General features: G+C 34.4%; 1 protein-coding gene and 1 long non-coding RNA gene across 6 annotated transcripts in view; one reads left to right on the top strand and one right to left on the bottom strand.

The window, feature by feature from the left end:
* Nucleotides 1-24,515, bottom strand: part of PIAS1 (protein inhibitor of activated STAT 1) — a 194,428-nt gene that overhangs the window by 97,029 nt on the left and 72,884 nt on the right. For 3 of the 5 annotated variants that reach the window (XM_056808709.1, XM_007479620.3, XM_056808708.1), the window contains 2 exons: nucleotides 18,479-18,568; nucleotides 17,466-17,910 (listed from right to left, as the gene is read on the bottom strand). In XM_056808709.1, coding sequence (XP_056664687.1) covers nucleotides 17,466-17,907 — 442 coding nt within the window. In that variant the 5' untranslated portion in view covers nucleotides 17,908-17,910; nucleotides 18,479-18,568. The remainder of the gene's footprint in view (nucleotides 1-17,465; nucleotides 17,911-18,478; nucleotides 18,569-24,515) is intronic. The other 2 variants (XM_007479621.2, XM_056808715.1) reach the window with 1 other exon arrangement.
* Nucleotides 1-24,515, top strand: part of LOC130456091 (uncharacterized) — a 131,921-nt gene that overhangs the window by 67,570 nt on the left and 39,836 nt on the right. The window lies entirely within an intron of this gene.

Genomic DNA, 24,515 nt, shown 5'->3' with positions numbered 1-24,515 from the left:
TTAAAAATTTAGATAAAATAGGCTAGTTTTGACCAGCTTTGGGCCCCTGATAGACATATTCTTTCTTTTTTTTTAACTCTTCCCTTCCGTCTTAGAGTCAATACTGTGTATTGGCACCAAGACAGAAGAGTAGTAAGGGCTAGGCAATGGGGGTTAAGTGACTTGCCCAGGGTCACACAGCTGGAAAGTGTCTGAGGTCAAATTTGAACCCAGGACCTCCTGTCTCTAGGCCTGACTCTCAATCCACTGAGCCACCCATCTGCCCCCTTGATACACATATTCTTGACTGATATATAAACACATGCACAAACACATGCGCAGCAAAATTAAACACAATAATTAAGAATAACTTGTTTTAGGTTTTGAACAATGATACATGCATAACCCAGTGGAATTACTTGTCAGCTCTGGGAGGAGTGGAGGAAAGAAGGATGGGAAAAATCATGAATCATGTAACCATAGAAAAATATTCTAGATAAGAATAATTTGTTTTGTCCCTCCCATATTGTATGACCTAACCAAATTGGCCTCTCTATTGGTCATACACAACATTCTATCTTCCCTCTGCATGTCTTTGTATTGGCTATCTTAGAATCACAGCTCTAGTGCTGATGGGGACTTCAGAGGCCAATAATCTAATTTTACATATGAGGAAACTGCAGCTGAAAGGTTAAGTGATTTTTCCAGGATAACAAAGCTAGTAAGTGTTTGTGATAGGATTTGAATCCAAATCTTGACTCTAAGTCACCCTGTCAAGTCTCTTCCCTGTTTTACAATTCTCCACTCAGTTATCAAACTGAACTTCCTAAAGTGCAAGCCTGGCCATGCTACCCCGCTACCTCTATTCAATCAAACTCTTAACAGTTCCCTATCTGTACTGCTTTTGCAGCGCTCCATAACCTGAGACCTCTCCATCTTTCTAGTCTTATTACTCCATTCTCTCCCCAAATTATTTTCTGATCCAGGGACATTGAACATTCTGTTACTGGCATAAGATACTCTCAATATCCTGACTCTGGGCATTTTTAATGACTGTTCTCTATGCTCCTCTCTTTTCTTTATCTCTGTCTTCTAGTTTCCCCCGCCTTCCTTCAAATCTCACTTTCTGCAAAAAGCCTTCTCCAAACTTCCCTCTTTCCCCCAATGCTAGTGCCTTTCCCTGGCTGGTTATCTATAATTTGCCTTGTATATAATGGTATATCTCATTTTTACATAGTGGTATGTATGTTGTTTTCTCCATCAGGTCATAAGCTTCTTAACAATAGAGACTACTTTTTGTTTTCCTTCAAATTCCCATGCTTATTAGTACAGTGCCTGGCACATAATAGGAACTTAGTAAATTTTGAACTACTACTATCTATAGAATTTTAAAAATCACAAAAATGGAAGGGACCAAAAGATTTTAGAATTGTGCCCATTTTATAGGTGTGAAAATGAAGGTCTAGAGAGGTTAAGCTACCTGTCTGTATTCATATAGCATATGTTAGTACAAGAAATGGGATAAAAAACTAGCCTTGTGCTCTGACAATAGTTACTGAAACTCTATGGTCTTAACTATCTCTAGAAACTGTGTTTGGCTTTGGCTTTTCCTTCTCAAAATCTTCAGTTTCTACATTACAATATACTAATAATGCAAATTAGGATTTTATTTATGTATGCATTCTGTTTAAAATACAAGATACTTTCAAAAATAATAATCGGTAGCCAGAGCAACCATATCTGCAGAAATATGAGATCTGGTTTAGTTTGAAAAATCTAGCAATGGCAAAGCCTACATTTTTGTTAAAATGGAATGCATTTTATATGCAGTTCCCTTCATGGAAAGGATCCAGTAAGAAAAGAGAATTAATTTCCTTTGGCATATTAATACTTTCAAAAACCCAACACTCCAAAGTTATGCATAAGAATTCTTGTATCATTTATAAATTGAATATATGTCCAGGCCTATATGTTTAAAATGAAACAATCTGCATTACTAAGAATTGCCCATTTGTTCCCTCTCCAAGTGATTTAGAGTCCTCTCATAGTTAAAAAAAAATCCTTAGACATGTGAAATAAGCATTATTTCTGAAAAGTTTATAACTTTTGTATAATAAATCCAATAATCTAATTAATTACTCTCCCAAAAAACTTCCATTATCTATTTAGGGACAGATGCCTATAGAAAGGATATGGGCCCAAGATCTAGGCCTACATTGGTGAACACACGTGCCAGAGTATGACAAAGTGGGTTGTTCCCTTTCCCCTCTCTACACATGTCTGAAGACATTTCTTACATGATCCACCCCTCTGCCCAATAGTCCAGTGGGAGCATTTCTTCCCTGCCCCTGGCTGGGGTAAAGTGGGGGGCTCACAAGTGGCATGAGGGTTGCAGTTTGGACACTCAGTCACTAAAAGGTTCACCATCACTGATCTAGGCTGTATGGTATAGTGGAATCAAGCACCTTAATTCTATTCAGCTTCTGGCAATGATTCCCTATATACCTTTAGGCAAGTTACAGTAACTTCTAAATTCCAGTTTCCTAATTGTAAAATGTGAATATCATCAGCTGGTTTGCCTCTCTTATTAGGCTTTATACCCAATAAGAGATCACTGGTAACTTTGGAGAGGGTAGTTTCAATTGAGCAATAAGGTAGGAAACCAAATTAGAGTAGATTTACAAGTGAGAGAAATGGTGAAGACAATTTGAAAAGCTTTGTCAAGATTTTAGCTGCAAAGGGGAGAAAAGACCTAGGATGAAAGTGAATGGACCTAGTAAGAAAAAGTGAAGATTTTTTTTTTTTAAGGATGAGGAAACATGACAATTTTTGTAGGTACTGATGAAGAGCCCAGTAGATAAGGAAGAGAGTGAAAATAATAGTAAGAATGATAATGGGAGGCAAGGCAGGGAAGGGGGAATGGGATCAAGGGTGGATATGTAGCTAATCTTGGCAAGTCTCCACTTTCTCATTAAAGACTAAAGGAGATAGTGGAGGAGGATGTCCGAGTGATGAAAGATGAAAAAGGGAGAAGAGTCTGTCTCTCTCTGTGTCTCTCTCTCATAGTAATATGAAGCAAAGTCCTTCGATGTAGAGAATTCAGTGAAAGTTGACAATACTGAAGAGATTAGGGAGAAGGTACAGGAGCACAGTTATGTGATTTCTTTCTTTTTAACTATATAGAAGCACAGAAGGTTGATATAGAAATAATCAGTTTAAGATTTAGGAAGAGGCAAGCAGTTATAGGAAAAGAAGAGATTCAAGTGTATAGAACAGTGCAAAATTGAACTGGTTAACTGCTGGGTCAAGATTTCAAAGAAAGGAAAACAAAACCAGAAGATGATGTTCTTAGGAAAGCAGGGAGCGACTCACTGGAGGCATAGTAAGAAAAGTTTAAAAAGGGTGAGGCACTAGGACGTTAAAGTTAAGAGGTCAGATATACAAAAAGAATTATAGATATGGAAACTTGGGCCAAGTCAAGTTCCTTGCTCAAGTTGATAAAGGTAGTAAGCACCAAAGGAAAGAATTTTTGGTGCCTTTTAAAAAAAAATTAGAATATTTCCCCATGTTTCGATTCATGTTCTTTCCCTCCCCTCTTCTCTTCCCACTCCTGGAGCTGACAAGCTTTTTCACTGGGTTATAGATGTATCATTATTCAAAATCTATTTCCACATATATGCAATAATGATTTTTTAAAGCCAAAACCCCAATCATATTCCCATCAAACCATGTGATCAATCATGTGTTTTTCTTTTGCGTTTCTACTCCCACAGTTCTTTCTCTGGATGTGGATAGTGTTCTTTCTCATCAGTTCCTCTGGATTGTCCTGGATCATTATAGTGCTACTGGCAAAGAAGTCCATCACATTTGATTGTGCCATAATGTATCAGTCTCTGCATACAATGTTCTCCTGGTTCTGCTCCTTTTGCTCTGCATCAATTCCTAGAGGTCATTCCAGCTTACATAGAAATCCTCCAGTTCATTATTCCTTTCAGCACAATAATATTTCATCACCATCAGATACCACAATTTGTTCAGCCATTCCCCAATTGATGGATACCTCCTCATTTTCCAATTTTTTGCCACCACAAAGAATGTGACTATGAATATTTTTGTACAAGTCTTTTTCTTTATTATCTCTATGGGGTACAGATCCAGCAGTGGTATGGCTGGATCAAAGGACAGGCAGTCTTTTAAAGCCCTTTGTGCATAGTTCCAAATTGTCCTCCAGAATGGATGGACCAATTCACAACTCCACCAGCAGTGCATTAATGTTCCAATTTTTCCATTTACCCTCCAACATTTATCACTTCCCTTTGCTGTCATATTGGCCAGTCTGACAGGTATACAGTGTATGGTACCTCAGAGTTGTTTTAATTTGCATTTCTCTAATCAGGAGGGATTTAGAACACTTTTTTCATGTGCTTATTGATAGTTTTGATTTCATCATGGGAAAACTGCCTATTCATGTCCCTTGACATTTGTCAATTGGGGAATGGCTTGATTTTTTGTAAATTTGACTTGGTTCCTTATCTATTTGGGAAATTAAACCTTTGTCAGTTTTGTTATAAAAATGTTCTCCCAGTTTGTTGCTTTCCTTCTAATTTTGGTTGCATTGGTTTTGCCTGTACAAAACCTTTTTTTAAATGTAATCAAAGTCATTCATTTTACATTTTGTAATGTTCTCTATCTCTTGCTTGATCTTAAATTCCTCAAAGGAAGGATTTTTAACCCAGGTCCTCTGACTCCAAAGCCAAGGAGCTTTTTCTAATGTAGCATGCTGCCTCCAAAATAGAGGTCGACAAAATTTCTTTTGACACTCTAATTTGTGATTCAAAGGGAGGAAAAATCACTTTAAATTATTCTTACCTCAAGAGAATGCTTCTTTTAAATGGAACTGCTATAGTCACCATCTTTACATTTTCAATTAATTTTAGAGGTATGGAAAACCAAAGAATTATGTGTAACAGAACTATCTTGTGAAACCAACTAGAAGACTAATCACTCAAACTGATTAAGAATATTTTACAGAGAGTAGCTTTTTAAAATTTATTTATCTTTTTTAAAAATAAAACCCTTACTTCTGCCTTGGAATTGGTTCCAAGGCAGAAGAGTGGTAAGGGCTAGGTAATGGGGGTCAAGTGACTTGCCCAGCTAGGAAGTATCTGAGGCCAGATTTGAATCTAGGACCTCCTGTCTCTAGGCCTGGCTCTCAATCCACTGAGCTACCCAGATGCCCCCCAGAGAGTAGCCTTTTAAAAAATCATACAATTTCACATGAAAGTTCCCTTTTGTTTTCAAGGGGAAAAAAGGAGTAACTCAATGTTAGTGTTCTGTACCAATTTAATTATTTGTTCATCGAGGCCTAAATCAAACCACTTACTTCCAGAAGAGTTATTAGTTATTTTGGTCATTGTATAAGAGATTTTGCCTGGATTTTCTATGAATGCCACTATGCTATCAGCTAAGAAAAGATAAAAGAGAGCATGTCCAAGCATAAATTATTAATACCCTATTCACTTTGAAAGGAAAGAGATAATCAGAGGCAAAATGCAATGTTTTATAACCTTTGTTCATAATGGTAATGACACTGTATTATTTAAGGCAAGATTAAGGTTTTTTTAAAAAAAGTAACAAAGGTTCTTATTGGGCTTTTAAAAATATATGCTATAAATTCCAGTTAGGTAACCCATAAAGATGACCTATAGAAGTAAAATATTTGCATCAAAGTACTGCTTTACAAAAATTATTCCTATCTTTCATTTTATACCACTTTCCTTTCCAAATATACTCCACTCCTCCCACCACTCTCACCTCCCCAATCACCGCCTCTGCTTAGGAATCCGTACCTTTTAACAAATACTACAAAGCAAACAATATTCTTATTCTTTCATAATATCCCACTTGACAAACTATAAATTATAAAGAAATATAGATTACCAGTCATTATCTGAACTTGATATTCCATTTCTCCTTTGCTTTGGTTCACTTCCCCCATGCCTGGAATACATTCCCTTTTTCATTTCTATTTCTAAGAATACTAGTCTTTCCTCCATAGGCCAGCTTAGGTACTACCTACTCTATCAAGACTGCCCTTAACTTCTCCATTAGTGGCGGTGTAATGTCCCTGAACAACTTGCAGGGATCCAGGAGAAAAAAACACCATTCATAAGCAAAGGATAAACTATGGGAGTGGAAACACCGAGAAAAAGCAACTGCCTGAATACAGAGGTTGAGGGGACATGACAGAGGATAGACTCTAAATGAACACTCTAATGCAAATACTATCAACAAAGCAATGGGTTCAAATCAAGAAAACATCTAATGCCCAGTGGACTTACGCGTCGGCTATGGGGGGTGGGGGGGAGGAAAAGAAAATGATCTATGTCTTTAACGAATAATGCTTGGAAATGATCAAATAAAATATATTTTTAAAAAAAGAAAAAGAAAAAAAAGACTGCCCTTATCTGTATAGTTTCTAAAAAACTTAGGAAGATTTTTATGAATGGATATAAAGAAAAGTCAACAGAATCAGGAAAATACTGTATACAGTAATAGCAATATTGTAACAATGGCAATTTGTGAAAGATTTAGCTACTCTGTTCAATACAATGATCCATGATGATTTTAAAGGATTCATGATGAAATATGCTATCCACCTTCAGAGAATTGATGGACTCTGGGTGCAGACTGAAGTATATATATTTTTCCATCTTCTTTATTTTTCTTACTTTTTTTGCATGATTAATATGGAAATGTTTTGCATGACTTCACATGTATAATGGATGTCATACTTTCTGTCTTGTCAATGGTCAAAAGATAACTTGGAATCCAAAATTAAAAGAATGTTAAAAAATAAAAGAAAGAAAAAAGAATTTTAAAAAAGATTCCCCTTATCTTGTTAAGTGTTTTCCTTCCATCTCAATTCTGCCTGAACTGATATATTTGTATAGATGGTTATCTCCAGTAAAATGTAATCTACTGAAGGACAGGGATTGTAGTTTAGCTTCACTTCAAACTGTTTAATAAGATGTTGTGAAAACATTTCCATTTTTGTCTTAACAACATTAGATCCAGAGTCCTTATGGCCAAACAAATGTTGATTGTAGCCAGCATCATTAATTATAGGTTTCCCAGTGCCCTTAAATCCTTATTGTAAAGCCCTTAAATGTAATTAACTACCATCTAAAAGTAGATCTAGACATTAGAGGAGATTTAATTCTACATATAGCAGTAAGATTGAATAGAGCTTTGGAATAAAATTTGAATTCCTACCTATAAGCTGCAGTGTCATCACTGGCTTAAAACAAAGCAAGAATTTTATTTTAGAAGTGTTTTCACCCCTAAATAAATAACTGGCTGATGAAAAAATTATCAATCAAAATATGATTTAAAAATATATAAGCCAATGAGTATATAATCTATCATTAAAAATCTGCTTTATTATTATTATTATTATTCTAAGAAATAAATGCTTTATGTCTCTCAAATATGTCTAAAACAAAACTCACTACTTTTCCTAGAAAATCTCTTTTCCAGACTTTCCTATCTCTGTATAAACCATCACTAATGGTAGTAGATAATTCCAATAATGCAAGTTGGTAAAGTGAAACATCTTTACTCTTCATTTCACCTCTCACATACAAGTGTTGACAAATTTTATTGCTTTTACCTTTACACCATCTTTCCTATCAGTTTCTTTCTCTATTACTCAAAAGGCTAATTTACTAATTTAGGCCCTCATTACCTCTTATTCCTAATTGGTCTCCTCTGACTCAAAACTATCTTTTCTCTAATCCAATCTCCACAAAGGTGCCAAAGAAGTATTCCTCTTACTTTATTCATCCTGTTTCTCTGCTCAATAAACTCCAGTGGCTTCCAATCCATTCTAAAGTCAAATATAAATTCCTCTGTTTGGTGCTTAAAGCCTTTTACAACCCAGTCTAATCAGACATTTTTCTTCTCTTCATGTACTCTTGTATAAAATGACCTTCCTCTTCACATAAAATATTCCAGTTCCCATCTGACCCTGACTTTGGATAGTTTGTCCTCCATGCTTGGCATGCATGGTCTTCTCACCTTCACTTCTTAGAATTACTAGTTTCATTCAAAACTCATCTCTAATATTCTTCCTTCCTGGATTCCAATTAGTGTGTGTCTCTTCATAATCTTGTAACTAATGGTTACAAGATGTATTTGCATGTACTTGCATGCATTTACATGTACACATTTAATCTCCCTAATAGAATAAGCTCCTTGAAGGCAAGGTCTTATTTTTGTCTTTGTGCCTATGGTATCTAGCAAATGTCAGGTACAGGGTAGATGCTTAATAAATGCTTGTTTATTGATTAAAAAATGCTATGAAACTACACTCTTTGTGGTGGCAAAAAATTGGAAAATGAGGGGATGCCCTTCAATTGGGGAAATGGCTGAACAAATTGTGGTATATGTTGGTGATGGAATACTATTGTGCTCAAAGGAATAATAAAGTAGAGGAATTCCATGGGAACTGGAATAACCTCCAGGAATTGATGCAGAGTGAGAGGAGCAGAACCAGGAGAACATTGTACAGAGAGTGATACACTGTGGTACAATCGAATGTAATGGACTTCTCCATTAGTGGCAATGCAGTGATCCTGAACAACTCGGAGGGATTTATGAGAAACAACACTATCCACATTCAGAGGAAAAACACCTAAGAAAAACAACTGCTTGATTACATGGGTCAAGGGCGATATGATTGGGGATGTAGACTCTAAATGATCATCCTAATGCAAACATTAACAACATGAAAATAGGTTCTGATCAAAGACACAAATTATACCCAGTGGAATTGCATGTCAGCTATGGGAAGGGATGGGGGAAAGGAGGGAAAGAATATGATTCTTGTAACCAAGGAATAATGTTCTAAATTGACTAAATAAAATTTTTTAAAATGCTATGAAATACATGATATAGTGATTAACACCTAAACTTGGAATTTAATTTTTTCTAAGTATAACTGAGACTTGGTTGCTAGAATAGTCAAAAGGAATGAGTAAGAATAAGAATATAAGGAATAAGAATAAAAATAAGACTCATAAGAGAGTCACTCAATCCTGTTTGCCTCAGTTTCCTCATTTGTAAAATGAACTGAAGAAGGAAATGGCAAATCACCCCGGTATTTTTGCCAAGAAAACCCCAAATGGGATCATGAAGAGTCAGCTATAACTGAATAAGAACAAAATGTGTATGTATTCTCTATATGTATACTTATATATGTACAAATACATGTATAAACATATACACATATAACTATGGTAGAGAACAGGCTACTCAATGAATGGGCAGATGTGATTACTGAGTTGAGACTGGCAATCTCTGAAAAATCATAGCAAATGGTGATGTATCACAGGATCATAAACAAAAAATGTCTGATTCTGTTTTGCTTTTATTTTAAAGGGAAGAGGGTAGAATATTGAAACTGGTGAGATATATTCAATAAATGAAAAAATTGGAAGATACTGCTACTTCTTAAATGTCTTATTTTTTTAAAAAAGGAAATGGAGATGACTAAGAATCAGTAAGAGTTCAAAAAAATAAGATTCCTCAAAAATATTTCTACAAGAAAATAGCAAACTCTCAGTTTTGTATATTTAATATGATATATATTTTTATATATTTAATATAAAATGATATAACAATCATGTGACACTATTAAAATGTGTTATATATAAAATATAAAGAAATCTAAATCACAAAAAAATAATAAAATAAGTGAGGTTCTTTCTCATACTCAGCAAAAGTTAATAAAGATGAAAAATGATGGAAAGTCAATGTTGGATGGTTTTTAGACATGCACAGCACTACACTATTGGTAAAAAACTAAGTTATAGCTGTTTTGGAAAAAAAATTGGAATTATGCAAGAAAGATATACACAGGTCTTGACAATAGTTATCCATCAATAAACAAGCATTTTAATCAGTTACTTATGTTCTAGGCACAATTCTGGGTACTGGGGATAGAGCAAATACAAAGAATTAAATAATTCCTGCCTTTGAATGGGAGGTGACAAAATACACACATCAACATACATATAATAAATATAATGAAAATAAAATGCAAACAAACACAAAGTGGTTTGGTTGTAGGCAACAGCAGTTGGAAGGATATCAGTAAAGGCTTCATATAAAAGGTGATGCTTCAGCTATATCTTAAAGGAAGAGACTCTATGAGCCAAAGGAGTACATTCCAGACACGGAAGGATGGCCAGTTGTAAACCTTAAAATTTCTTAGACTTATGAATGTTGGAAATTTCACCATTGGGAAATTTCATACTTGGAAAAAATTTCCTACTGATAGTAAGAACTCTATTGGAATGTGAAACCCCTTGGCGGGAGGATCCTTCTCCTCCCTACTTAAGACTACTTTAGGACAGAAACCTTTTACAAAACAATGGAAAGGGCTTTTTGACCTATGCTTAAGCATAGAACAGGAAGTTCTTTGAGTCATGATTGATTTTAGAATTGATACAATAGAGATACTTGAAATGACAGAACCAGGTCTTAGAACTTATAATCTCCACCCTACTCAGTCTAACAGGATTTAGGAAGGGCTGTAGCATAGATCAAGATTTAATTATTTGAGAATATGACCTACAACAGACATGTGCAAAGGAAACAGACCTCTGGGCGGTCCTGGGTTAAGCTAGAGCCACCATTGGCACAGGGGAGACATCGACAGTGATTGGTAGATGTGAGAACTGAGGGGAGGGGACTTAGATGGTTTCCTTAAAGATAAGGGGTCTGAGGACAGGGAGGAGGAGGTTTTGCTCTGAGCGAGGTGGCTCTGAAGGAGGAGAATTCTCTGGAAACATTTCTTGAAAGGGGGCTCTCTTGAAGGTGGAGCCTGAGGTTGGCATGAGAAGCCTTATCAAGAGAGATCTTGGGTGAGTGATAAAACCAACTGACTGATTTATTCATTCTTATTCCCTTCTTACTTTCTCTCTTTTTCTATTGATTAATCAGTGTATTATAAATTAAATTTCTCTATAAAACCCAGTTGGCTTGGGCATATTCATAAATTGGGAATATATTCCCTGGCGACCATCTTATATTTATATAAAACCAAGACACAGTAGAAAACATATTTCAGTGGTCATAATTGATATATATATTTCCCTTGCTCCCAAACATTTTAATTATCACACAGACCAAACACACAAAAAAGGGAACGAGAGTGTGGCACATGTGAAGAAGAGAAAGAAGACCAACTGGCTAGATCACAGAGTATAAAAAGGGAAGTAATAAAGAACAACATGGGGAAAATAGGTTGTGGCCACACTATGAAAGACTTTAAAAGCTAAATAAGAATTCATATTTTATTCTGGAGGTAAGGAAGCTACTGGAGTTGATTCAGTAAAAGAGTGTCACAGTCATATCTTCATACTTAAGGATTAAGTGGAATGAGGAGATCTAAGAGACAGGGAAACATGAAGAAAGAAGTGGAAAACCTCTTTCTAGATCTCTTATTAAAGGAGAGGGCATTGCCATCTTCCTAGTCACCCAGACTTGTCACCCAGGTGTCAACCATCTTCAATTCTTTACTTTCTCTAACTTCCTCATAAACAATCTGTTGTCAAGTCCTATTTATTCTACCTCCTTGACATCTCTTATATACATCCCCTTCTCTCCTGTGACACTCCTACTTTCCTAGCAGTCCCTTGTCACCTGCCTGGACTAGTGAGAGCCAGGTGGTTGGCCTCTCTCTTTCAGATCCATTGTCCAGGGGGCAGTTGGGTAGTTCAGTGGATTGAGAGCCATGCCCAGAGATGGGAGGTCCTGGGTTCAAATCTGGCCTCAGACACTTCCCAGCTGTGTGACCCTGGGCAAGTCACTTGACCCCCATTGCCTAGCCCATACCACTCTTCTTCTTTATAACCAAAACATAGTATTGATTCTAAGATGGAACTATATTCCAACATCCTTCAACCTAAGACTCACTATAGTATTAGGGAAATCCCATACCCTCTTCTCTCCTTCCATTTTGATCCTTCCCTGTCTTCCCCAATAAACCCCTTACATAAGATAAAGAAGAGAAAGAGTATTTCATTTCAGACATCATAAAACTAACCTTGAGTTGATTTAAGAGACTAATAGAAGATCAACAAGAAAGGGGGAGGGAAGAATAAGGGAGGATGAAGGGAGGAAGAAGGGAGGCTGAAGGAAGGGAAAAAGAAAAAGAGAACAGCCTGATCTTTAATTATCGATTATCATTCAAAATAGTCCCTTATTACAGATGGAAGGTAAATTTAAAAAAAAATCCATTGTCCACTCAGCCGTTAAATTTATCTTCCTAAAACACAGGTCTGATCATGTCATCCCCCTATTCAATAAACAAATACCAGCTGTTCCCTATAACTTCCAGGAAAAAATATGAAATCTCATTTAGTTTTAAAGCCCTTCATAATCTAGCCCCTTCCTACCATTTCAGTATTATTTCTTTATGATCCAATGACAATGATTTTGTTGTTTCTCACATAAGACATTTACTCCATCAGATTGTGGATTTCCACTGACTTTCTTCCATGCCTGGAATGCTCTCTCTTCATCTCTACAACTTGGTTTTCTCAGTTCCCTTTAAAGTCTTAGCTAAAAATCTCATCCTCTGCAAGAATCCTTTCTGGTTCCCTCTTAATGATAGCACTTTCCCTCTGGAATTACTGCCAATTTATCCTGTATATAAGGCAACTAGATGGTGTAGTAGATAAGAGTTTTGGGCCTTGAAGATAGGAAGAATCATTTTCCTTTGTTCAAATCTAATCTCAGACACTTACCAGCTACATAACCTTGCACAAGTCACTTAATTATTTTCTCATCTGTAAAATATAAGCTGAGAAAGAAATGGAAGACCAACCACTCTAGTAGTTTTGCCAAGAATATCCCAAACTGGGTCAAGAAGAGTCAGACATGATTGAAAAACAACTGAACAATAGCAATCCTGTATATATCTTATTTATAGACAGATGTCTGCATGTTGTCTCTCTACCAATAGATAGTGAGTTCCCTGAAAGCAGTGATTAGCAGCATCTACAACATAATAGATGCTTAATAGATTATTAACAACTTTAGTTGAAAGGCAGCTAAACTTTTTGACTCTAAAAATAAATGTCTGTTCTCTCCCCTTCCTCCTATTGTCTCTTGGTTCTTTCCTCCTGCCTACCTATTATTTCTTAAGTCTCCTTTCCTAGGTCATCATCTAAGCCACAGCCTTTAACTGTGAGTATCCTTCAGTTTTGTCCTGAATCCGCTTCTCTCTACATTAGCTCCCATGTTTCCAAACATCATCTCTACTCACAGCATTTTCAGATCTAAATATCCAGTCTCTCTCTCCTGAATTCAGTTCTGTATCACCAAACCTTCAATAAGAGATAAGATAAGATACCAGGGAGAAAAGAACTGAATCAAAAACAAAAAGCAATAGTAAAACAAACAAAAAACAATAATATCATACCAGGCTACTATCAATCAATCAGAAAACATTTATTAAGCATGTATTATGTGCCAGTCACTGCGCTAAAGGAATGAGGATACTAAAAGAGATAAAAGACAGTTCCTGCTTTCAAGAAGCTTACAATTTAATGGGGGAGAAAACATGCAAACAAAGCCAACTATATACAGGATAAATAGGAAACAACAGAGAGTAGGCACTGGAATTAAGGGGTTGGGAAAGGATTCCTGTAAAAGATGGTCTTTTAGTTGGGGGACACACACACACACAGACACACAGTATGTATGTATATCCAGGTGACACAATCTTTTTTTCCTTAAGCATTTTTCTGATTAAATTTTCCATCAAAATCTTTAAAAAAAACAAAACACATATGTAGGCACTGACAACTCCATGGTTCAAACCTATCTCATATCGCTCATTGCAAACACTATTTTCAGGCTAAATTGGACTATTGGCCATTTTCTAATTTTATTTTCCTGTTGGAATTCTTTTCTTCCTTCCAGGTGACTTCAGGAGTCATTTCCTCTAAGAATTCTTCCTTGACTAAATGTGACTCCTCTCTAATTTCTCGTTCATTACTACTTAACTTCTCTTTTATATATGTATTTATCACAATCAAGCTTTATATCTTCCTATTCATTTATGTGCCTATTTATTTGCATGTTGTCCTCATTCATTTTTTTAAGTCCCTAGATAGTAAAGACTCTTTTTTGTGTCATTGCTTTTCTTTTGTATTCCCAGTGATCACTTAGTACTTGACGCTCTATAATCAATCTGTATACCTGCCTTATCCCCTTACTAAAAAGTTCTTTGAGGTCAGAAAGCAGGCAATTTTTTCATTTCAATAAATCTTCAATGTCTAGCATAATATACAGCAATTCAAATCAATTTGACAAATAACCAGCAAACTCCTACAGTATGTGACTATTTCCTTAGATGTATTTTTTCATCTTCCGGTAAATAAGATAAAAAAATGTTATTAAGTATATACTATCAGCCAATGAGAGGGGGTATATACAAGAATATAAACAGAAAATTCAACAGAAACTTAAAAAACTTTTTCAGAAATCACCAAAACTGGCTCTTTTCATTAGAATATTTGTTTTTTATTTCTTACTATTAAATTTTGAAGATATATATTGTACATTTCTAAATTTTTAAAGCTCAAACCAATAAAAGTAATTTGTAGCATTGTTTAAGCAATATAACATGACAAAATGTAAATCATGGGTAAGTTAGGCTACATTGGGCTAATGTATAAAAATGAATGCAGAATGCCTATAAACACAATTAGAAGTCACAACTTGTATATTAAAATATCTTAAAATAATTCTATTTCAGGATAAAATTATTAGTGGGATGAAGCAAATAACACATTGGAAAGCTTGCTGGATGTGGAGTCAGAGTACTTGAATTTAAATCCTAGTTCTACTACTTACTACCTGTCTGACGTTAGAGAAGCCACTTAATATTTCTTGGTCTCGATTTCCTTATTTTTTTAAATTGAGAGGGCTGAACTCGATAACTCTAAAGTCCCTTCCACATCTAGATCTCATGGTCCTATACATTTAGAGGCAATATGGTAAAATGGAAAGAGCAATAAACTTGAAGATAAGAGACCTAAGTTTGAATTGCAATTCTTAACATCCACTATTTGTGCCTTAAGGGATATGTCATGTAATTCCCTACATCTTGGTTTCCTCATCTATAAAATTAAGAGACTAAACTAGATTGCCTCTGAAGTTCCTTTTACCTCTAGCCTTGTGACCTTCTGGGAAATCTTTTTATTTATTTTGGGTTGCAGCTGCCATTAGCTTAATAGATCTTTTAGACTGTTTAGATACTAACAGATAATCAATATACAACTGCAATCTTAATATTATGATCTTCCTTTTAAACCTGAAAAATTGTTCTTATAGTAACTTTTAAGCAAATAGGATCTATTTCTTCTATGAAATTTTTTTAAAAAATATCTGCTTAAAAAATCATAATGTAGAATCAGATTATATTTCTACTGTACACAAACCAAATGTTAGGGCCAAGGATCACCTGATGATATTGTCAACTGGTATTTATAACAACAATGAATCAGAATCTTGTTTTACACGAAGACCAGCAAATCATTTGAGAGTTGGGAGCTAAAGGAAAAAATAAGCACAATTATAATTATATATATATATTAAAAAAAAAAGCCCAAACCTACAACTAAAAATAAAAAACAAATAAAAAAACCCCAGGTACATCAGCCATTTTAAGGTTAAGTAAAAAAGAGGGCAGACAAAGGGCTGCCTGTCCTTTGATCCAGCCATACCACTGCTGGATTTGTACCCCAAAGAGATAATAAGGAAAAACTTGTACAAAATATTTATAGCTGCGCTTTTTTACAGTGACAAAAAAATTGGAAAATGGAAGGAGGAGTCCCTCAATTGGGGAATGGCTGAACAAATTGTGGTATCTGATGGTGGTGGAATACTACTGTGCTGTAAGGAATGATGAACTGGAGGAATTCCATGTGAACTGGAACGACCTCCAGGAAATGATGCTGAGTGAAATGAGCAGAACCAGGAGAACATTATACACAGAGACTGACACACTGTGGCACAATCAAATGTAATGGACTTTTCTACTAGCAGCAATGCAGTGACCCAGGACAATTCTGAAAGAATTATGAGAAAGAACATTATCCATATCCAGAGAAAAAACTGTGGGAGTAGAAAAGCAGAAGAAAACCAAATGATTGATCATGTGGCTCGATGGGTATATATGATTGGGGATTCTGACTTTAAATGATCATTATATTGCAAATATGAGTAACATGTTTATAGGTTTTGAAAAATGACACATGTATAACCCAGTGGAATTGCTTGTCAGCTCAGGGAGGAGGGGGCAGGAAGAAGGGAGAGAAAGAACATGAATCATGAAAGCATGGAAAAATATTCTAAATAAATTTAATTTTCTAAAAATAGAGGGCAGAAATTATATTAAAAATAGTTCCTGGAATCATTGTTCAAATAAATTCTGATAATAAAATAAAAACCTACCTAGGAAAGAGATAGCACTTCAATATTTCCTAAATCCAAATACAACTACAAGTATTACAGAATAATACTGTTTAATGATATAAAAATATTTTAGTAACCTACTTATGTAGGTAAAACAATCAAATAAAGCCAGTTATATTTAATGTAGAACAGTAATATACAAATCAAAATGATTTTCTGATCATCAACACGATGATGAGAAAGACTGAAAAATTCAATGAATAAAATTTCATCAAATGATTCAGATATAAAAATTATAACTATATAAGGGAATGTATTGCTATATCTACCTAATGATCCATACACACAATTTGAGAACTAACCTGAAATATTTCTTTTGTTAATCCAGAAGCTCCAATGGATCACAAGTTTAGATCATACATTTAAATATAAAAACTTCTTTCTATTAGATAACTGAAACCATTTACCCATTTGAATAATCAAAACCATTTACCAATCTGTTATAGATGTCATCAAATCTTAAAAGGAAAAAAAGAATCCAGAAATTGGTATTAGCAGAAACTGATTTTAAACAATACTAGTTAAACTTTTTAATCAGTAAAGCTAACATATAAATATTTTAATAGGTTATTTCAAAGATTAAGCTCTAGCTTGGTTTTATTCCCATATTTAATCTTTCTAGTGTTTTCTTTTGTCCTCAACTACTGAAAAGAAACAGAATAAGAAGAATTTGATTGTCATAAAGTCAAAAAACCTCCCCTCCTCAATAATAAAAATCTTTAAGAATTTTTAATGCATTTATTTTTTTTTTGCATTTATTTTAAAATAAAAAGTTCTGCTACTTTGCTAGGTGTTAAAAAAACTTAACCAAATACATTTTCATGGAAAATTAATCATAATTACAGAAGGAAGCAGTCTAAAACAAAAAATCTGCCCTCCACCAAATATAACAAGATAATCCAAGTCATTATTGAAGACTACTGAAACCTTACCTAGACTGGTGGGTTTTATCAGTTCATCCAGCAAATCATAAAATGGTAATTTCTGAAGTTTTATATCCGGATGGACAGGGTGAAGAGCAGATGTAAGATGGGGTAGTTCCAGTTCATGTTTAGGTCCCAGAAGAGAAACAGGAAGTAATGGTGATGTTGCAGGGTGACCATCATAGGTAAGTTGTGGAATGGTAGACGGAGACAAAGTTGCTGGCATGGGACTTGAGTGTACATTGGGGATAGATAAGTCCGCAGGTGTCATAATTTTCTGGGGAAATCTCCGCCTATAGAGTTCTTTAATTTTCATTTGTACAGCAGGACTGCAGCCAGCCTTTAACAAATGCAGTGCTTTTGTGAGAAGTTCGTGTTTACGCCCGTGCTTGTTCCTTCCGGCGTAGCCCAAAAGTACTTGGAGTTCAGAAACTCTAAGGCTCATAACCATTTGCTTGAAGACAAACAAAATGTAAAGAATATTAGTATTGCAATAACTTCATTTGCAACATTAAGCTTTGTTTTCTTATTAATCTTACTATTTGCAGTTTGTTTAAAAGACAGTTGCTTATTAACAATGATCTGGAAATGTAAATAAACTTAAAACAAAATTCAAGTAAATGTTTAAAATCTATAATTAATATTTCAAAATATTGTTTCTGCCCAAAACTAGAGATTTTAAACCAAGTATTAATAATAGAACATCACAATCTCTCCTATATTTTCCTACTACAATCAAGTCAACAACTATTTAAGCAGACATTAGTGGCTAGCATAGTGCTAGAAGCTATGGGGACTGCAAAAGAGACAACCACATGTCCTCACAGAGCTTAGAAAAATAAGGAGAGAAAACAAAAAAAAGAGAGAAATATATAACTGAGTGCTAGACTACATGGTGTATATATAGGCCAATGATTCTCAAACTTTATTTTTTAGGGGGAGGGGTTATGGCACAGTATTCTTTGTAATAAGCATACTGAATGTTTAAGTTGGCAACACTATGGGAGAGTCGAGAGACTCACAAATGCGCAGTTTCCCTTCAGTAAGAGCAGCTGTTTTTGTTGAGTTCTTTGCGAGTTCAAGTTCTGGCGTATTTTGAGGATATTGTGTACCTGTAATAGGCAAGTTTTGTTTATTTTGTGAATACTATACTTATCACACTATGTATGCTGGACAAGTAAAATTTATATTAAACAAAATTACTTATAAATTTTCTTTTATCTGCAGTAATATAATACTCAAAATTTCAAGGCATACCTAAAGGAAATACCCACAGAACACACTTTGAGAACCATTGGTATAGGCTATAAAAGTTCTGAGAATTCACCAAAGTGAAAAGTTAGAGAAAAATACACAGAACAGTTTAAACTTCCATGGTTTTCCCCTATTCTAGTCCTTAAATGACCAAATGTAAAAGTCAAGACTCAAGCAAGAGTCAGAGCCTCACGGAGAATCATAAACTGTGATGACAAACTTTGTAGACTTCACACATTATGGACTTGGCCTAAAGCCAACTACTTCTCTTTCCCTTATTAATCCTTCCCTTGCTAAGACACTGGTTAAGTAAAGGAAAATAGCAATGGCATTCTGAAAAAATACAGACATCTTCAAAACAGAAGTATAGCATGGGGGCTATTAAGAGGTAATGTTATTTCTGCCATGTAACATCAAGGCAAGAAGAGTGGTAGAACTTAAAAAGTGTCACCAAAAGCCCTTCTTACAAAATAATTTGACTGAAAATAAAATCATCTCATATCCAAATTACAAAATGTTATTTTTTGGGGGAAAGATGTTTGCCTAAAGCATCAGTAAATGATTTTGAAAGAAATAAGATCTTTGGATGGAAATACACAATTATTAAGTTAGGTAAAATTTCAAAGAGTAAAAGATTTTTAAAAATTGGATGGCATTGGTTGAATACAATTGTAATAACAAGTATAATAATATGTAATTTATATGGACAACAATTTCTTGCCATTCAATTCTATTTTGGATCATACATAACCATATAATTCAGTGATTATAATAAACTCCAGAGTTGACAGTTTTTGCTTTGTTTGTGTAGGTCAAGGAAATAAATGTAGTGTGTTTATGATGTTAGCAGAAATACACAATTCAAAATCATATCAAATCAAATCTGCATGAAAGTAAAAAACTGGATAAACATAGGTATAAACCTACCAATACTAAAATATGTTCCTAGTTGTCTTTGAAATATATGATGAACAAAAATAACATTTAAAATAAGAGTGAAAACAACTTTTACCATACTAAAAAGTTTAATTTTAATATGTAGCCTTTATTTCAAGGTTCAACATTTTGGCTACAAGAAAACTTTGTATTAGTATAAATAAAGGGATATATCTGGATTTAAATTAATCACTATAACTAATCTCATATAGGTGAAATATGGGTAGTTAATGTCTATTTCCATAAATGACTCCTCTTTAGTTTTTATAATAAAGCTAGTTATGGCTGGTCAGGTTGTTTTTGTTTTGTTTTTTTAAATAAAAGGATTACATCTCTTGATAAAAGTGCAAGTTGAGATACTTTGTTTTTGGACATGGCCAATGAGGACATTTGTTTTTTGCCTTTGTTACATGAGTTTTGTTTTTCTTTCTTTATGAGTAGGGACAAGGGGAGGTGGGAAAAAGAGGTGGTATATTTTCGTTAACTGAAAAGCTTTTAATTTAAAAAATAAAAGCAAGAAAGTACTAAAAATCTGAAACATCAAAACCTATGGAAAAGCATACAGCAGTCAGTTCACAATATGGTTTTTAAAAAGTCTTTACCTTTTGTCTTAGAATTGATACTAAATATTGATTCTAAAACAGAAGAACAGTAAAGGCTAGGCAACTGGGGTTGACTTGTCCAGGGTCACAAAGCTGGGAAGTGTCTGAAGTCACATTTGAACCCAGGTCCACCCAACTCCAGGCTTGGTGCTCTATCCATTGTGCTACCTGGCTGTTCCTCACAACAGAAATTGTTAAAGGAGGAAAATTAAATATTCAAGTATGTTTTAGACAATGAAATGCAATGTATTTTTAATGTCACATGCTCCACTTATTAGTGCTACAACAAAATGAATATTTACAACTAAAGAATAACACCAACCACTATCATATTATAAATCATTACCTCAGCAACCAGAATTTCTCAGCTTTCTGCTGATGCTATAGCCTCAATTGATGCAGTTCTTAGAATCCTGATGCTGGAGATGGGGGCAAGAGGCACTAAATCAGAATACCCAGGCAGTTTATATATTTTATGTGGCACAGCATTTGGAAACTAAATAGACCATTCTCTTTATATCATAGAGGTAAGAATATGAAATAGATACTTATTACAAAAGTAACTATTAGTTAATGGTTTGGGGAGGAAGTAAGGAGATACTTAAAAAAAAGCCTAGTGACACTTTTTTTTAGTCAAGATCAATCATACTGCCTAGAATTAGGGTTTTAGAAAAGGTCACAGGATCATAGATTTAAAGTTGGAAGGAGTTAATTGTTACTTTACAAGTGAATAAGCTGAAGCCCAAGGAGGTTAACTGACTTTGACAATAGTCATACAGGTAGCATTATCTTCAGAGATGGATTTAGAAATCAAGTCCTCTGATAGTGCTTTTTCTCATAATTGAGGCATATGGTGGTGGTGATGCCATCTGTAAATGAAATGGTGGTAGGAAGGCTCTGGACAATAGGAATTGAGGACAGTATTATTTTCTTTCAACTAAAAAAATACTAAAATAAATGCAAAATAAAGTGCAAAAAAATGCAAAAAAGAAGACATTACATTTTTCAATTTAGAAAAAGCATGGCAAAATGCATAGCAAAGGGCATCATTTTACATTCATTTTAAAGTTACATATATTAATAGATGCATTATAATTCTATTTTTTTGGTCAGGCTGTGTAAGTTTTATACATGCAGGGAACTCTTTGTACGGAAATTCATGGCCACACAGGCAGCACTATAAGGAAACAGGATTTTTTCTGCCAAATTTTGAAATTCTTTTGGCAAAATTTCATATCATTTGTTAAAAATATGAATAGGTAGATCTGTTTGTGCACAATTAAGGTCATGGGCAAATCCCTTTGTACCATAAAATACTATTTTTTATTATTAGTTAATATTTTTGTAACATTTTGAAGCTTTAGAGAGTTAGCTGTAGAATTCTATGAAGCACAAATGAGAAAACCTCAGAAGCAGAACTCATCTAAGGTCACACAATTTGAACCAAGGCCTTCTGAATTCTTCTTCTGTTCTTTCCACTATATCCTTCAAAGCTCTTGCATACTTGCTCCTTGCTTACAAAAATAAAATCAAGCCAGGCTAAAATAATTAGATAAAGAGAGAGTCAAAAGCAAAATGCTGGCCAATACTGCTGCAGAGAAAAGCTGCTTTGCAGAAATGGTGAGAAATGAAACAGACACCTCTATTTCAGATGATAAACAACAAAAGGCCAGGAATCATGTCTGTAATTTAATGGTTCCAATAAAGTCCTTGCCAAATTGTTATGAAGATTTTAATAAAAGTCAAAAAATTATAGATGCTAGCCTATTGTGAGTGCAAAAAAAAAAAGCTAAAAAATTGATAAGCAATCCAGCATTAGTCTAGCTAAAAACAATTCAACTGAATAAGCATTTATTAAACAAATTCTACATACTAGACATCATGTTAGGTGCTGGAAACATAAAGACAACCAAAAAGTCTCTGTCCTTCAATAAGCTTGCTAATTGCTAATTATTAGGGAAAAACAACAGATAAGAAAATGCAAAAATTGCCAAAAAGCAAACATGAAGTGATTTCTTAAAGAGAGGGCACTGGTAACGAAGAGGAGGAAAATTATGATAGACTTCTTGTAGAAAGGATGCTAATTCTTGAGATGTGGTTCAAAGAATAAAAGGAGTCTTTGAGGCAGAAATTAGGTGAAAATACAAAATAAAACAATGTTGAATCAGGAACAAGAAATACACGAGTCTAAAGACAATATCCAACGGTATAATAGTTGTACAACACAGTTCAGGCCTTTATCACCTCCTACTCGGACAATTGAAATTGCCTCCTATTTGGTCATCCTACAACCAAGTCTTTAACAGCTCCAATCTATCCTCCTCACAACTGCCAAAGGCATTTTGCAAAAGCGAAAGTCTGACCATATCTTTCCTATTAATAAACTGCAGTGGTTTCCCATGACTTCCAGGATCAAATATAACATTTTAAGCCTTATACACAAATTGTCTTTACTGATTGTGCACAGGACACTTATATTTCTGTTCTGTTGCACTGGCTGTCCCCCAGGTTTATGAGATGCTCTCTCCATCCCTTTAACCCCACAGAATTCATGGTCTTGGCTCAGATATCTCCTTCTATACGAACTATTTTTTGGTCTTGTCTTCCCCCAAGCTGCTAATGCATTCTTGTTGACTTTGTATCTATTTAGTACATAACTATATGTGTATATGTCACTCCCAGTTTAGACTACACATAGTAAGATTCATGAGAGCAAGGATTGTATTTCCTTCATCTTTTCATTCTCTAGTACCTAGCAACAATGCTGGGCACTTAATTGCTTGTTTTTAGAGATATATAACACATAGCATATTAAAAAAAGTTTCCCTCTAAATGAAGTTTAACTTACATCCATCAATCACATTAGAAAAAATCTATCTCCTTTGTCATGTCTTGGCCTTTTTTGCTTTTTGGAAATTTGAGATATTTTCTAAATGTTCACATTACCAACCACAACTAAAAACTAAATTGTATAATGAAACAAACTGAGTAGACTAATGTGATGACATAAAAATCATTTTAATATTAAGATTATTCTTAGGGCCCAATTCTTCCTAAATGTGAAATTTTATTGATACAAACTTATGAGAAAAAAGCAGTAAACTAAACACTATGCTAATTGTTGAGGAAAGTTAAATAAAAGTCTTAGCAATATATACGGTATCCAAAAAGTCTTGGTGTAATTTTAAGCTTTAAGGGTGGTATCATTCCATTATTACATTTTAAAAATCTCAAGTTATTTTAAACTCATTAGTTATGATTTTAAATATTAAATTCAGGTCAAGTCAAATTTTTAAATGAAAACTAAACATTTCCTGTTAAAATATATAATCTTTCTCATTCATATCCTCGCCCTTCAAAATGATCTATATTAAGTTATGAAATAGATCAATTTAAACTTAGAACTTTATTCTTTCTATGATCTTTAACATAACACTTAGCCACTTGGGCCAGATTTTCTTCTAACTCTGATATCCTAGGACTAATGATCCAGTGCTGCCAATAAGTATATATGTGTTAAAAATACAGAATAAAGACACAGCCTGTCCTGACAAACACTTTCTGGAACAGTAATGTTATGACCTCAGTTCTGAGGGTTTTCCACACTCCAGCAGCATACATTAAGTAGGACATTGGAGGATTAGGGAATAATTTGTGGAAAATCAAATTAGAAAGAAACAGAGCCAATAATGTAGGTTTATTTTGCATGGAATGGGGTTGTTTCTACATTGGGAAAAAAGAAGAGGGGTTGAAAAGAATAAGCCGTTGACAGATGTTCAGTGCTATCCTAGATAATGACTAATAAATATATATATATATGTGTGTGTGTGTCTCTCTCTCTATATATATGTATATATACATGTACATAAATCTGAGGAGGAAGTATATGAGGATTATTCTAGTAATTGTACATTAGATGCTTTAAAACAGAGAAAGAATGAAGGTAAGGAAGGAGAGTAGCTAAAAGGCTATGAGGCTATGGCAATTTCTAGATGTGAAGTGATAAGGCTTTGGAGTAGGGTTGCCATGGAAACAAAGAAGGTGGTCAAATTCAAAAGAAAATTTGCTTGTTATATATAGGATTACAAATGTAGACCTGAAAAGATCTTGGAGATAATCTGTTCCAAATCCTTCATTTTACAAAATAAGGAATTGAGGCCCAGAATGGTTATATCTTGCCCCAAATCACTTAGGATATCAGAACCAAAATTTGAACCTCAGTCTGACTTCAAATTAATTTTTTAAAACCTAACTAAAATTACACTTC

Source organism: Monodelphis domestica, chromosome 1 (genome assembly GCF_027887165.1).
Source record: "Monodelphis domestica isolate mMonDom1 chromosome 1, mMonDom1.pri, whole genome shotgun sequence".
Taxonomy (NCBI): Eukaryota; Metazoa; Chordata; class Mammalia; order Didelphimorphia; family Didelphidae; genus Monodelphis; species Monodelphis domestica.
Note: the sequence above shows the minus strand (reverse complement) of the source record. Positions and strands in the feature narration are given on the sequence as shown.